The sequence below is a fragment of the Salmo salar genome, chromosome 05, assembly GCF_965601325.2.
Source record: "Salmo salar chromosome 05, fSalSal1, whole genome shotgun sequence".
Lineage (NCBI taxonomy): Eukaryota > Metazoa > Chordata > Actinopteri > Salmoniformes > Salmonidae > Salmo > Salmo salar.
Genome location: NC_138295.1, coordinates 72,721,534 through 72,738,492, shown reverse-complemented (window position 1 = coordinate 72,738,492; position 16,959 = coordinate 72,721,534). Strand labels below are relative to the sequence as shown.

The following is a 16,959-nucleotide window of genomic DNA, read 5'->3' as shown; positions in this document are numbered from 1 at the left end:
TCTCTCGGCCATGCACTTGGAAACACTACAGCCAAAATGGGAGCCACTTAGAAAAACTACAACTTTTCGCTCATTTTTCCAAAAACCAGCCTGAAACTCTTTCTAAAGAATGTTGGCATCTAGTGGAAGCCCTAGGAACTGCAATCGGGGACGATTTCGCCCTATTATAAAAGTACCAGCCATTTCTTTGATGGTTTGTCCTCGGGCTTTTGCCTGCCATTTCAGTTCTGTTATACTCACAGACATTATTGTAACAGTTTTAGAAACTTTAGAGTGTGTTCTATCCAAATCTACCAATTATATGCATATCCTAGCTTCTGGGCCTGAGTAGCAGGCAGTTTACTTTGGGCACGCTTTTCATCCGGACGTCAAAATACCGCCCCCTATCCCAAAGAAGTTAACAACTGGATCCGGGTACAAATATAATATATGGTCTCAATAACTGCTCTCCTAAGGCACCTGCCTCAGGAAGCCTTTCAAATGTAAAATCATTGATAAACATGTAAAAAAACTTGGTAGTGGACATTCCATCAGTCCTGGAAGAAAGAAAATAAACTTAATCAGGTTTACTGCTCTTGTAATCATTGTCATTTTGACCTGTTGCATTGACATACAGTTCTGTACAAAATGTCCCTGGGACATAAACTAGTCAAAATATGAAACCTGTTGTTTATCAAATCTGCTAGGACCTTCAAAAGGTTGGTGCTGGCTTATCAGCTCAATATTCGGTACTAAAACATTTACTTGAATCTACTTCAGTTCTGGACACAGTTCCACGTAATGGAAACAGATTATAGTTTTAGATGACATTACTTACTTAAATCACTGGTGCTACCCAAACTATAGAATTGATTAATAATAATTGGAAATTGTCAAAAGCGTGTCTTATTCAATTATTATTACCTCTGTCCCAAATTTAAATCAATCAGTTTATTATCCAGATTTCAATCAGCTTAACACGTCCTTTCCACACTCACACAACTTTCAAATCCACATTCACTTATTCCCAAACACACTCAGTAATCACCCTTATTACTCCATGTGCATCTTCAACGATTCTCCTGTCAATACTACCTATGCACCATATGTATCTTTCTATACATATAGAATAGCCTCATATTCGGAATTAATACTCTCTTCTTTCATATCTCCATACAGAATCCCTATATAACGTTATACATCTTTAGTTATTCATGTCCACACCACTAGCAACGATCACAGTGCAGCAGCCCGAGAGGTACACATATCATATTCTCAAGGAAATCTCAGTGTCCGGGGGCATCAATGAATATTGTTACAGCACTTACCCATCTCAGCTGTTACTCTCTCAAACTTTTCAATTGCTTCTCCTGTCAGTGCTCACTGTCTGTAGATCGATGGGTGGTGGTGGATGCCATATGTATCTTCAACAGTTCCCAGTGGTTCTCGACCACAGACACTTCTCTAATAAATGCCTACAGACAATTGTCAGTGGGGCCTCTGCCCTCACTCAAGCCTTCTCCTAAGACTAGCTTGCCGTTACTTCCTATACATATATAACAACCGTAGATAACATTATAGATTGAAGAATTCAGATCACAGAACTAGTTGGGGCATTCTTTCAGACACGCACCTCTTTCACACTCTCACATCCACATTCACTTCATTCTATTACTTGACTTAGGACTAGTGGTAGCCTCCTCCATTTAGATCTTTAGTTTTATTGGTTTTATTAGTATTTTTTCTATTTTTATACAAATTCATTTAAATTTACTTCCTGAAATCAGAAGACGCATCCCTCAATTGTTCGCGGATGATGTGTCTCCTCCTGGGAAGCTCACAGTAAGGGTCTGGGCTGGTCTTGTCATCTTTTGGTCAGATGAGAATTTCCCTCACGCTTCATAAAATATGCCATCGGTTTACCTCGCAGACCCCCACTGAAAAGCTCCGCAGGCAGATTCAATCATCCTGTTTGTTGACGCCAAATTATTGTGGAAATTCTACACAGGGACACTCAAAGCCAATCTTAAATGAATCATTGGTTATTATCAGCGCGCTGAAGAGGTTCCAACCAACTCAATGCACCAAGTACACATGTCAATCAGGAGCTCCACCCGGGGCAGTGCCGTTAGTTCTCTTAAAGACGGACAAATTATATTTGCATATTTTAGCTTGTTCATCATTCATAATTAACGTTTGCTTCCTTCATGTGACCGACCAATACTGGTTCATGCATGTGACGGACCAATACCTCATGAGGCTTCTTCTCTCTAAGCTGAGAACATGAAACTCAGATATCCCTTTCTCAAATCAAGGTTCTGGGCATACTGCCAAATTGCAGATACTGATGCACATGGAGTAATAAGGCTGATTACTGAGTGTGTTTGGGAATAGTACTAAGTGAATGTGGCAGTAGCATAGGTAGTAACGACAGAAGAATCTTTGATATGAAAGAAGAGAGTATTATTTTCAAATATGAGACTATTCTATATGTATAGAAAGATACAGTGGGGGGGGGGGGGGGGGAGTATTTGATCCCCTGCTGATTTTGTACGTTTGTCCACTTACAAAGAAATGATCGGTCTATAATTTTAATGGTAGGTTTACTTGAACAGTGAGAGACAGAACAACATCAAAAATCCTAAAAAACGCATGTAAAAAATGTTATAAAATGATTTGCATTTCAATGAGGGAAATACGTATTTGACCCCTCTGCAAAACATGACTTAGTACTTGGTGGCAAAACCCTTGTTGGCAATCACAGAGGTCAGACGTTTCTTGTAGTTGGCCACCAGGTTTGCACACAACTCAGGAGGGATTTTGTCCCACTCCTCTTTGCAGATCTTTTTGAGGCTGACGTTTGGCAACTCGAACCTTCAGCTCCCTCCACAGATTTTCTATGGGATTAAGGTCTGGAGACTGGCTAAGCCACTCCAGGACCTTAATGTGCTTCTTCTTGAGCCACTCCTTTGTTGCCTTGGCCGTGTGTTTTGGGTCATTGTCATGCTGGAATACCCATCCACGACCCATTTTCAATGCCCTGGCTGAGGGAAGGATGTTCTCACCCAAGATTTGACGGTACATGGCCCCGTCTATCGTCCCTTTGATGCGGTGAAGTTGTCCTGTCCCCTTAGCAGAAAAACACCCCCAAAGCATAGTTTCCACCCACATGTTTGACGGTGGAGATGGTGTTCTTGGGGTCATAGGCAGCATTCCTCCTCCTCCAAACACGGCGAGTTGAGTTGATGCCAAAAAGCTCCATTTTGGTCCCATCTGACCACAACACTTTCACCAGTTAACCTCTGAATCATTCAGATGTTCATTGGCAAACTTCAGACGGGCATACATATGTATTCTTGAGCAGGGGGACCTTGCGGGCGCTGCAGGATTTCAGTCCTTCACGGCGTAGTGTGTTACCAATTGTTTTCTGGGTGACTATGGTCCCAGCTGCCTTGAGATCATTGACAAGATCCTCCCGTGTAGTTCTGGGCCGATTCCTCACTGTTCTCATGATCATTGCAACCCCACGAGGTGAAATCTTGCATGGAGCCCCAGGCCGAGGGATATTGACAGTTCTTTTGTGTTTCTTCCATTTGCGAATAATCGCACCAAATGTTGTCACCTTCTCACCAAGCTGCTTGGCGATGTTCTTGTAGCCCATTCCAGCCTTGTGTAGGTCTACAATCTTGTCCCTGACATCCTTGGAGAGCTCCTTGGTCTTGGCCATGGTGGAGAGTTTGGAATCTGATTGATTGATTGCTTCTGTGTACAGGTGTCTTTTTTACAGGTAACAAGCTGCGGTTAGGAGCACTCCCTTTAAGAGTGTGCTCCTAATCTCAGCTCGTTACCTGTATAAAAGACACCTGGGAGCCAGAAATCTTTCTGATTGAGAGGGGGTCAAATACTTATTTCCCTCATTAAAATGCAAATCAATTTATAACATTTTGGGCATGCGTTTTTGTGGATATTTTTGTTGTTATTCTGTCTCTCACTGTACAAATAAACCTACCATTAACATTATAGACTGATCCTTTCTTTATCAGTGAGCAAACGTACAAAATCAGCAGGGGATCAAATACTTTTTTCCCCCACTGTACATATGGTGCATAGGTAGTAACGACAGGAGAATCGTTGAAGATGCACATGGAGTAATGAGGGTGATTACTGAGTGTGTTTGGGAATAGTACTAAGTGAATGTGGATTTGAAAGTTGTGTGACTGATTTGTTCAGTCACTTGCATGAACACAGAAATTGGTTATTAGAAAAGCACAAACATAAACATTTCCATCACAATATCACTGACATAAGTTCTTCATAGCACTGTCATACAGGAGACATACATCTTAAGCTGACATAACATCTACACGGCTTGTTCTGTAGTTTCTGCCCTCAGAAGAACACTATATCACCGTGATATCAGTGAGGTGATATAAGGCTAAGTGTGTATTAGTACTAATGTGTCCATCTCTGTCTTTCCCGTGTGTCAGCAGAACCAGAAGCCTACCTCAGAGGAGATCCTGTGTATCGCGGACCAGCTCAGCATGGAGAAGGAGGTGATCCGCGTGTGGTTCTGCAACCGCCGCCAGAAAGAGAAGCGTATCAACCCCAACAGTGCCACCCCTCCCTTGCCCAGCCAGCTCCCCCAAGCCCCACCGATACACAAACCCCCTTGCTACAGCCCACACATGGTATGGCCTGACCCGCATGATCCCCCTCTCCCAACCTTAGCCATCACAATTCTCCCCCATATATGAATGGTGTGTCCCGCATGTCATAGTGGATGTTCTTCTGCACCCCCTGTTCCAATATGCAGATGGTACTACCCAACCTGCATTGCTTTAGTGCTTTGCTATTACACATTAATAATCCTATCCCATTTATCCCTTTTTCTATTGGATAAAGCTAAGTATAGATACTCTTAAATATACACTCTCCTCCTCTTTTTCTCTTTGTCTTTCTCGCCTGTCTCTCTATCAGATGTCCAGTCAGCTGTCCAGTCAGCTGTCCCAGGCAGTGACCAGCCTCAGTACCACATTGACCACCATGTCATCATTCTCCCCTCTGACCCCCAGTGGTCCCACCCACTCATCTCTCAGCTCCGCCTCCTCTCCAGTGACTCCTCCTCCTCCTCGCAGCACAGCCAGCCCAGCCCCTCCCAGCCACAGCACACTGAGTCTCAACACAGGGTGAGTATGCACCTGCATACAAAGTGTACACTTTGGCCACTGTGCTTCACCATTGGTACAGTATTCAGTTCACCTGCAGTTTGCAGCAAATGTTAATCACACCCACACATGATTGACACACACTGATCCGTGACACTGCTACTTCTGTGCAGCAGTACTTTCTAACCTGTGTGTGTGACTGTGTGTTTTGTGTCCACAGCTTATGGCGTATGGGTAAAAAGAATGGTGACGTGTCTAACTACATCACCGATTTTGCTGCAAACTTGAGGTGAAGACAACAGAGACACACATACCTATACTGTACACCCACCCACCCACCCACCCACCCCCCCCACACACACACACACACACACACACACACACACACACACACACACTCCCTCTCTTACAGGAATATGATCGTCCGCACAACAACACAAGGTTCACAAGCAAGCATTTGGATTCGTAGCTCATAAAAACAAGATATGAATCAAGATGGTGTGTGTGTATCTGACCTGTGGGTTTCTCCTGCAGTGTGTCTGTGTTCAGGTCCCTGAGTCTGTCCTCTGTCTGTTCTGCTGCTAAACCTGCTTCTCTCTCTCCGTTTCTCCTGCGTATGTAAATGGGTTTCCTCCTGTGTGTGTGTGTGTGTGTGTGTGTGTGTGTGTGTGTGTGTGTGTGTGTGTGTGTGCATGTAACACAGGAACACTGTGATGGGAGTAAACACAGGGAACCAGGCTCTGAACCAAGCTCTCCTCAGCAACAACCCTCTGGCTACTATACAAGGTGTGTTAGAGGGAGAGAGAGGTGTAGGGAAGGAGGGAAAAGAGAGGAAGAGGGAAATAAAAGGAGGAAGAGAGAGAGACAGGGGGAGAGAAAGTGGGAGAGGCAGGGACAGTAATTTGAGGTACAAAGTGATAATAAAGGTAAGTAATGTTAATGAATGCTAGACAGAAAGAATGACAGAGATGATGAGAGGGACAGTTAGAGCTGATGAGATGAATGATAGATCATCTGATGGAAGAAACTGGAGAACTGGTGAGCAGGGCTATGACAGGGATGTCCCATCACTCCAACATGTTCATCCCCGTGTGTGTGTGTGTGTGTGTGTGTGTGTGTGTGTGTGTGTGTGTCTTTAGTCTGTCTTTCATTCTTTTTCTCTCATTCATCCACTTCTTCATTTAATCTCTATAGTAAAGTATATAGTAAATGTAGTTATTTCACAGTAGGTATATTGACGTTAACTCTCATCTCTCTCCCTCCCTTCTCAGCCCTAGCAGCCAGTGGTGGCCAGCTGCCCCTTTCCAGTCTTGAGGGGGGCAGTAAGGTGTTGCTGGGTGGTGCAGGGGGGCAGGGAGGGGGTCTCCAGTCCTCCTTCTTCCTCAACCACCCAGCTTTCCTCCACATGGGCCAAAATCCTGGTGCTGGATTGATCAGCGCTGCCGTAGCCAAAGCATCCCAGCCCTCCCCTTTCCCCTCCACCAGTAGCATAAGCCCCACCCCCTGCTCCCCCTCCCCTTGCTCCAGCCCCGCCTCTTCCTGCGACTTCAATGAATTGGCACACAGCCCATCCTCGTTGGGAGGGGCTAAGATTGAGTGACACAGCCAAGCGCCAATCAGAGAGGAGGAGGAGAAAGGAGGAAACGACAACCTCGCCTTTCAACCAAAGCTATCTCTTTTATCACTCTCTCTCTCTCTCTCTCCCCCCGTCTTTCAATGCCAAAAATACACAGAATGAAAGAGAGGAGAGGGGGGGAGTCAGAAGTGAAAAGGGGAGAAGGGGGGAAAGAGGAAGATTGAAACCAAAAATCTTTATCTATCCAAAGTGATGGAGGAGGCATCGTGGGACTGTTTAGTCAATACTGAGTGATATCGCACTTCTCCTTTCTGTCTCTCTTTCTTTCCTGGGAAAATAAACCAATGACAAATAACAGGAGTAGAGATATGCGTCGAATCGTGTGAACCAAAAATGACAAAAATAAACATTACTGTGTGTTTTTGGGGAATGGTGGCAAGGACAGAAAAAAGAAGTGGAGGATTTTCTTTGAAAAGCTGCAGGTCTGAAAGAGGAGGAGATGGGAGGAGGATTTTAAACCAAAAATGTACCTGAGGAGGAGAAGAGGAACACACGATGACAAAAAACAACAACCATACCAAAATTCCAGAAACCAAAAATACGGAAGGAAAAGCTTTATCCAAACGACTTGTACATACTGATCCTATCCAGGACCAGCACTCTGCTACACACACACACACACACACACACACACAATATCCACAGCCGATCACATTCATCCATCCATCCGATCAGTCATCCACCCATCATGTCTGTCATAGTCTGTCACTCACTTTCACTGCAATTATGTTGTTTCTGTGGGATATTTTAGATTGTTGTAAATGGTTGATACTGAACGAGCCAAGCTTACAGGTGTGTCTTTGTTTGTGTTTTCCTACCTCTGCTTCTTTGGGTATCTTATCTCCCCCTTGATTTCCAATAGTTTACTGATAGCGTTGGAGTCTGTCATCATCATCATCTTGTGCCATTTACTTCATGTTGTCAGAGATAATAATAAGAGACAAGAGGGAACAAGAGATCAGGCTTAGTGTAGCAGTTTGATAAAAACCTCTCTCCGTAATTACTCACAACAAAATGACTCACTTGATGAAATAATATTAGACTTAGACTCAATGTAGTCCTTGTGAATGGCCAATTCACCACGATGACAGTATGAAATTGAGCATGATTGGAGATTTAAACTAGTAACATTGAGGCAAGAAAGAGGTAAATTAATACAAATTTTAGTTTGGTCATGGACAGGTCTGTCTTACCTTGTCAATCAGCCATCTGTCTCGACACGCAGTAGAGAAACAGAGATCAAAACCTGTTTAATGTTTAATATATGTTGTTTTTATTGTTCATCATCCCTCCATCCATCCCATTTTCACTGTCATTTTCCACCCAAATCTGCCATTATTACACGTTTAAACCAAAGCATTTGTTACTCTTCAGAGGAGTCAGCCATGACATTAACACTCACATACTGTAGGGGTTGGGGACACACCCTACCCCTCCCGCTGAACCCCCCTAGTTGACCCCTTCCATCTCCTTATGCCTGAGAGGGTCACTTCAAAAGGACAGAACCCTCACCCAACATAAAAGGGGTGCATACGGGGAGGGGATCGGATGGTGCGATGGGATCAAACATACAGAAAGAGGGGATGTCAAGTTTTTGTAAGAGGATACCAAAAATACAAACCAAAAATGTCAGAAACAAACCAAAAAGAAACACAGCCAAATATGGATGGGGGCGGGGGGGGGACAAGGGTAGGTTTTTACAGACTGGAGCTGACACCTCTGTCTGTTATCCAACTAACTGGGCTTCAGTGGCCCTCTCTAAACTGTGTAGCACAGCTGGACAGATGAATGGATAGATTGATGGATAGAACGGACAGATTCCCTCCCTCTCCCCTGTCTTTCTTTCACTCCAAACTCAGCTCTTCTTCTCTGGTCCTGGATGGAGAAATCTCTAATGACCTCATTGAACTGAATCTTCTAAGTCAGTTTTTATTTTTCCAGTTTGTTGGTTTATTTTGTATTTTATTTGTTTGCTGTGTCTCTTGAAGCTGTTTATGTGCTGTTCTTTAGTGCTTACTCATTTGGGATAATAATGTATTCGCTTGCTACAACAGCTCCTTATTTTTTCCTAGTTGTTCTAGAGATTTTATCAGGTGGTTGGAAAAATACTGTGAAATGTAGCTTCCAGATTTTTATTAGATAAAAAAAAAAAAATGACTGTCTTGGCAGAAAAAAAGACACAGAAAAAGTCCAAAACAAGAGTTGAAAAGCAAAACGTGCAAACCAAACACCAAATACCAAACCAAACCAAAAAGCCAGGAAAGGACTAGAGATGGTCCAACTGCCGTCCCTGCCGTTGCATTGGGGCTCACACTTTTGATTGTGTCAATTTATCTTAAGTGTGTGCGTATGTGCGTTGTGTGAGGGTGCGATATTGTGTGTGTGTGTGTGTGTGTGTGTGTGTGTGTGTGTGTGTGTGTGTGTGTGTGTGTGTGTGTGTGTGTGTGTGTGTGTGTGTGTGTGTGTGCATCCGTTCTAGAAAGAATTCAGTGGAGTTTACAAAATGTCCTCCCTTGCACGTTTACCCCCATTATCACACACACACACACACTTCGGCAAAAATGTACAGTAGAGTTTAAAATGCATCCAAAGAGTATTTGGTTTGACACACAGAAATACAGTTGTCAAATGAGAATCCTTAATGAACTAATCTATTTTAGATGTGGGGGTTCTAACCACGAGGTGAAACCTTTCCTCAACATTAACTCTTAGACGGAATGTATCTGTTAGTGCTTCTATAGATTTTGTAGAAAAAAAGATCTATGTCCTAATGCTTACTTATTGCTAATGTATTGAAAAACATACAAAAAATATCTTAAAAAAACATTGATGATAATAATGACTTGATTTTAGACCAAAAATGTTACTCTCTCTTGATATATATTTGGTTTATTTTTCTTTGTCGATCATTTAGGACTTTTGATTGATTGTACTATTTATTCATCTTAAGTTTGATTGATTTAAGCTTATATTGATTTCTTCTAATTATTTATTTGTTATTTATTTATTCTAGAGTCTTTTTACAGGGGATATATTTTGGGGTATATATTTATAATATATATTACGGGGCTGTGACCAAAAATCCTGCTGAAGTACCTTCTCACTTCTTCAAACCAGATACATGCAACCACAGGTCTCACGGGGCCTAGGAGAACATGGTCAGTTTGACCACAGACTCACTGCGACTACTCTTAAAGCTCTTAAAGGGGTGGGGGTGAGCTCACTGAGACTCTTTGAAAAAAGGATGGGGTGAGCTTACAAGGGGCAGCACTGTGTCTACATAGAGCACTTCAGTACGACCACCTAACAGCGTTTTCTCAGTAATTGCAGGGCAGGGAAAGGTCATGGGAATAGGAACGTCAGCTTCATATTGATGTAAACTTAAGCAATTCAATGTTTTCAGGTGTTGAATGCTGTCTTTCCTAAATATGGGGTTAATTGTCCTAAGGATAATGATATTACTAGTGATGTCCTTATTGTATGATTGATGAGTAATGACTGGTGAGATGAGAGGGTCAGAGCATCTGGGTGTTTCTGGCTTCACGTGCGGTCTTGTGATGTTGTGTTTAGTTGAAGTGGGGATAGGGAGCCTCAGTAGGGTTCTCTACAGCCTTACTACAGTCCAGGATTGTTACTGGAGACCCCCACCCAGGTGGGATCAAACCAGTCAGGAGTGAAACTTTTAAAACATTGCATTAATAAATCTCAAAGCTTTAGAACTGGAGTTTTTCCCATTATGATGTATACCATATGCTTTGGACCGATCAGGTTAGAGGGATTTATATCCCGGATGTACGCTTAGTCAGCGCTGCCTATCAGATAGTATATTGTATGTTTGAATATAGCCCAACGCTTCTGGAAGAGAGCTCCGCTGACAGGGATGGTCAGGCAGGCAGATTGTTCTTAAAGATACAGTGCTGTTCCCTCACAACCTCTCCTCTCCTCATGAGAAATACACTGAAAGCTTTAAACAGCTACCAAACCAAAAAACGAGTTAGAAGATGCATTGACTGGGGCAAAGGAACGTGACAGAGGGACATGTTTTCTTTTCTTTCTGTTTTTACTTTTCTGTTATGTTGGTAGGTTTTGTTTTCCACATCTACTGTAGGAGGTTAAAGAGAGATATACCTCATATACTCTAATGATAAACCAAATAGATGAAAGCTTTAAAAAAAAAGGCAGGGTTCGTGTGGGGATCGGGGTGTGGGGTGGGACTGTGTGTACATGTGAGTGTGACCATGGATGGCCAGAGCGAGGCTTGGGTCCGGCAGAGTTCAAAGGTAATGGGGTCAGAGGTCACATTTCCTGTGCCCCATCCAAATCAGGAGACATATTGGGTAGCAAGTTGTATGCCAGCCCTCTCTCTGTGGTTCCCAGTCCACTCCCCCACACACCTCTCTCTCAGTCTGGTCTGAAGAACAACCCCCCGCTCTGTACAGCCCTCTCTCCATCCCTCTCTCCCCTACTGCTCCCTCCCTGCTGAAACGAAACACTCTCCAAGTACAAGTTTTCCATAGACACAGATCTAGGATCAGCTTACCTTCCTCCAAATCCTAATCTTAACCATTGAGGGCACATAACACTGGCCTTAGGTCAGTGTCTATGGAGCAATTTTGTCCTACTCCTTAACACAAAGCTTTTTTACAGGGGCTAGCCTCTGGGTACCCAGCGTCTTTAGGTGATTGGCTGGATGTTGTGTTGTTTAGATTATTGACTGGATGTTGTGTCCGTCAGAGATGTGTGTGGCAGCGAACGCAGAGGGGTAGGTGACTGGGGAAGGGCTGAGACTGTGGTCGCTAGGTGACGCATGCATACACTCCCCCAAGGTGGAAGTCCCCATTTCTCCCTTGCTCTTTTCTTCTATAATGAGGTGTAAATCAGTTTAGGTCCTCTACGTCCTGGTAGGATGCTGCTTCTGCGGATATCAGGGTCTTAGGGATCACATGTAAAGTGTAGGTCCTTTCAGTAGGGATACCCCCCCAAAAGAATGATACCAAAGTTTATGCCCCACTGTTGGATACGGCACCATGCACTCACTCCCTAAAACCCTGCTGTTTACCAGTGTCTGCACTATTGGAGCTAGGAACACGAGAATTTCGCTACACCCGCAATAACATCTGCAAAATATGTGTACGTGACCAATAAAATGTAATTTGTCCATTCAGAGACTACACTTCTCCTATAGACTGAGTAGTCACCTGGCCATAGGTGCAGATCTAGGATCTGTTAACCTTTCCCTAATCATAGCTATTAGTGTAGGGAGAACACAAAACTGACCTTAGATCAGCACCTAGAGGCAACAAATCCTACTCCCTCTACTATAGCCTGGGTCAACATTATCACAGCAGAGTTTAGTCTGGAAGAACATCTCCAGACTTTTTTGGCATTAACCATTTTGTACATTTGCACAGTCTGAACATCACAACATTGATTCAGTTCATGGATGAATTCCTTGTAGTCTCAGCGAAGCACCTTAGCAACCGTGTCAACCGAGAAACAAAGGAAACTGAAATGTAGAAATCGATATTGCAACCTGGACTCAAGGATAGACGTAACATAGTAAATGGAAATCCGAGACAGTGTAATTAGTATGAGACCAGGCTGGAATGTATTTAAATTGGAGCAGAACAGGCAATGATTAACAGTTTACTGATAGATGACAGAACATAGTGTAGATGTCAAGGCAGGAGAAAGCAAAGGGGGACAAAAAGACTATCAGGAGCAAAGAAAACAAAAAAGGAGGATGACTGATATTCCTCGAACCTACTCACTTCCATACTTTCTCTCTTTCATCCTTTCTTCATTCTCTCTCTTGTACAATACAGCTTCAGTCCAAAGTTCCTTAAGCAAGACAGCAAAGTCCGATCGTACAGAATAAAACCAAAGAGTTCGACATTCCTCCTCTCTTTCACAGACAGCCACTGCATCCCTCTTTCCTTCTCTCCTTTCTGTCTATTCATCTCTTTTCTGCTTCAACCCCGTCACCTAGTAATCCAGTTTCTGACCTCAGCTATATCAATGATGATAATAATAATAATAATAATGATTAAGATAATGATAAAAATGTATATTTTTAAGTATTTGTCATTGGAAAATTACCTTAAGCTTCTCGTAAATATGATGATGATGATAATGATGACGATAATGACGTTTCTCTTGGTATCTCTGTAGTTGTTCTGATCTTTTTTGAGTTTCGTCCTTTTTGCTCGTGCTGCCAGAGTAATTCTGATGATCCCATGATCCTCTCTGAGTTTGTTGACCCTGTCCTTTTAGTTCTGTCTGTCGCTTACCACTGTCTGTCTGTCTGTATTCCTGTCTGTCTGTATTCCTGTCTGTCTGTATTCCATGTCGCTCTCTGTGTTCGTTGGGCAGAGGGAAGAGCTACATGTTACAACCGAAAATGTGATGTTTGTGGGAGAATTCTGTACGAGTCGTTAAGGAGAGTTTTTCCAGGGAATTCCAGACTTCTTTGGTGGTTTGTGGGGAGGGGTTAATAAACGGAGGGAGGAGGGAAAACTGTCATAACTGCTATAACTGTTCTGTGGAAATAAGTCCCCAAGGTGTAGGTGTGTGTGTGTGTGTGTGTGTGTGTGTGTGTGTGTGTGTGTGTGTGTGTGTGTGTGTGTGTGTGTGTGTGTGTGTGTGTGTGTGTGTGCGCCTCAAAATGTATTTCATCTGTTAGCTAAGCAACAGGTTTGTAAACATTGGCTTGATTGGTTGATTTACTGTTATTCAACATGTAGTTCATTTCCCTCTATCTGACCTTCAACCTTTGTTGTTTGTTTCCCTATCCGTTTTAGTGTGTGTGTGTGTGTGTGTGTGCTCATCCTCTCTCCTATCATTTGTTCTACCATCCTGTGTCTTACATCATGTGAGCAGTCCTCTTTTCTCTCCCTTCTCTCTGTCTCTCCCTCCCTTCTTTCTTCTGGTAGCAACTTAGCCTTTTACTGTGTTAATCTTTAAAACAAAAACAAAAAACAAGAAAAATATCTCTGCTTGTTCATAGTACAGTGTTGTTCATTTAAAGTCATTTTTGTAACTGAAAGTGTTTCATTCATCCAAATAAAAACAGGAGACCAAAACTGTACAGATGATCCTGGCCTCTGGTGTGTTTAAAACAGTACAGTACACTCTAATATCTCTAGATCACTTCCTCATCTCTATTATAGCTCTTGTTTTAGAATGTTTGTCTGGCATTGTTTTGTTCTAGCACTGTGATAACCCTGAAGGTCTTAAAGGAAATTCAGCTCAACATGCTCTAGCAGTAGGGCCACCACTAGGTGTCAGCTCAACATGCTCCAGCAGTAGACCACCACTAGGTGTCAGCTCAACATGCTCCAGCAGTAGACCACCACTAGGTGTCAGCTCAACATGTTCTAGCAGTAGACCACCACTAGGTGTCAGCTCAACATGCTCCAGCAGTAGACCACCACTAGGTGTCAGCTCAACATGTTCTAGCAGTAGGCCACCACTAGGTGTCAGCTCAACATGCTCCAGCAGTAGGCCACCACTAGGTGTCAGCTCAACATGTTCTAGCAGTAGACCACCACTAGGTGTCAGCTCAACATGCTCCAGCAGTAGACCACCACTAGGTGTCAGCTCAACATGCTCCAGCAGTAGACCACCACTAGGTGTCAGCTCAACATGCTCCAGCAGTAGACCACCACTAGGTGTCAGCTCAACATGTTCTAGCAGTAGACCACCACTAGGTGTCAGCTCAACATGCTCCAGCAGTAGACCACCACTAGGTGTCAGCTCAACATGTTCTAGCAGTAGGCCACCACTAGGTGTCAGCTCAACATGCTCCAGCAGTAGGCCACCACTAGGTGTCAGCTCAACATGCTCTAGCAGTAGACCACCACTAGGTGTCAGCTCAACATGCTCTAGCAGTAGGGCCACCACTAGGTGTCAGCTCAACATGCTCTAGCAGTAGGGCCACCACTAGGTGTCAGCTCAACATGTTCTAGCAGTAGACCACCACTAGGTGTCAGCTCAACATGCTCCAGCAGTAGGCCACCACTAGGTGTCAGCTCAACATGCTCTAGCAGTAGACCACCACTAGGTGTCAGCTCAACATGCTCTAGCAGTAGACCACCACTAGGTGTCAGCTCAACATGTTCTAGCAGTAGACCACCACTAGGTGTCAGCTCAACATGCTCCAGCAGTAGACCACCACTAGGTGTCAGCTCAACATGCTCCAGCAGTAGACCACCACTAGGTGTCAGCTCAACATGTTCTAGCAGTAGACCACCACTAGGTGTCAGCTCAACATGTTCTAGCAGTAGACCACCACTAGGTGTCAGCTCAACATGCTCCAGCAGTAGGCCACCACTAGGTGTCAGCTCAACATGCTCCAGCAGTAGGCCACCACTAGGTGTCAGCTCAACATGTTCTAGCAGTAGACCACCACTAGGTGTCAGCTCAACATGCTCCAGCAGTAGGCCACCACTAGGTGTCAGCTCAACATGCTCCAGCAGTAGGCCACCACTAGGTGTCAGCTCAACATGCTCCAGCAGTAGGCCACCACCAGGTGTCAGCTCAACATGCTCTAGCAGTAGGGCCACCACTAGGTGTCAGCTCAACATGCTCTAGCAGTAGACCACCACTAGGTGTCAGCTCAACATGCTCTAGCAGTAGACCACCACTAGGTGTCAGCTCAACATGCTCCAGCAGTAGACCACCACTAGGTGTCAGCTCAACATGCTCCAGCAGTAGACCACCACTAGGTGTCAGCTCAACATGCTCCAGCAGTAGACCACCACTAGGTGTCAGCTCAACATGCTCCAGCAGTAGACCACCACTAGGTGTCAGCTCAACATGCTCCAGCAGTAGGCCACCACTAGGTGTCAGCTCAACATGCTCCAGCAGTAGGCCACCACTATGTGTCAGCTCAACATGCTCTAGCAGTAGACCACCACTAGGTGTCAGCTCAACATGCTCCAGCAGTAGGCCACCACTAGGTGTCAGCTCAACATGCTCCAGCAGTAGACCACCACTAGGTGTCAGCTCAACATGCTCCAGCAGTAGGCCACCACTATGTGTCAGCTCAACATGCTCTAGCAGTAGACCACCACTAGGTGTCAGCTCAACATGCTCCAGCAGCAGACCACCACTAGGTGTCAGCTCAACATGCTCTAGCAGTAGGCCACCACTAGGTGTCAGCTCAACATGCTCTAGCAGTAGACCACCACTAGGTGGAGGCCTGGAGCTGATTATCAGTGACAGACCAACAACTGATGAAACCCAGCAGATGAGCAGTAGTCACGCAGCAGACCTGGACAGAGAGGAGAGGAGTCTGACTCTCTCTCTTTCTGTCCTCTACTGAGTCATAGGACATCTGTTGATTGACAAACATCACTGACTGTGTTTGGCCCTTTCTCCGTCTGTCGCTCTCTGTACGTCTGTGCGTGCGCATGCTGAGTGTGTTTGCCAGTGTGTGTGTTGTGCGTGGCATATGCGTGCGTGCTGAATGTGTGTGTGTGTGTGTGTGTGTGTATGTGTGTGTGTGTGTGTCGTGTCTATGTGCAACAGTAGGAGGTGGAGGACTCTGTGTGGTAACAGTGTGTGAGTGTGACAGCAGCTTTCTGACGCCCACCGCACAATGACTCACTGATCATGTTGTGTACATAGGATCATATTACTATGGTGACAATCTGGGCCCATATTGACCGATGGAGTCTGCCAGTGTGTCAATCAGTGCATCCAATTTAAAGGTCTTCAGGTCCCTTACCACGTCCGCGATGCCCCGTTTAGGATGGTAAGGATCCAAATGTGTAGCAAAGGTAACCCAAGTTTGAATATAATATCGTGACTTGCTCCCTCTCAGTCCTTGAAAGGATAGATTGGTTGTAGCAACTGTCAGTCATCTCTCTGAATGCTCTCCTCCACTCACGCTGAGTCTCAGTCAGCACCCTCCTGCTGCTCCCACCCCCTCACCGTACATGCAGCAGTTCGCGCGTGACTAGGGTGGGCACAGAGAGGGCCTGGAAGCACGTTGCCGTTCTCATCCACACAGTGGGCACAAGACTGGAGGCACACACACGCACACACAAGCAGAACCACACACACAAGCAGAACCACTCACACAAGCAGAACCACACACACAGAACCACACACACACGCGCAGACACACACAAGCAGAACCACACAAGCAGAACCACACAAGCAGAACCACACACA

General features: G+C 44.6%; 1 protein-coding gene across 6 annotated transcripts in view; it reads left to right on the top strand.

Annotated features, from left to right (window-relative positions):
- The window catches only part of LOC106595289 (POU domain, class 2, transcription factor 2), a 66,078-nt gene extending 52,211 nt beyond the window's left edge, over positions 1 to 13,867 (top strand). For 3 of the 6 annotated variants that reach the window (XM_045718731.2, XM_045718735.2, XM_045718729.2), the window contains 5 exons: positions 4,467 to 4,667; positions 4,957 to 5,165; positions 5,365 to 5,433; positions 5,848 to 5,930; positions 6,416 to 13,867. In XM_045718731.2, the coding sequence (XP_045574687.1) occupies positions 4,467 to 4,667; positions 4,957 to 5,165; positions 5,365 to 5,433; positions 5,848 to 5,930; positions 6,416 to 6,744 (891 nt within the window). In that variant the 3' untranslated portion in view covers positions 6,745 to 13,867. The remainder of the gene's footprint in view (positions 1 to 4,466; positions 4,668 to 4,956; positions 5,166 to 5,364; positions 5,434 to 5,847; positions 5,931 to 6,415) is intronic. The other 3 variants (XM_045718730.2, XM_045718736.2, XM_045718737.2) reach the window with 2 other exon arrangements.
- Positions 13,868 to 16,959: the final 3,092 nt, after the last annotated feature.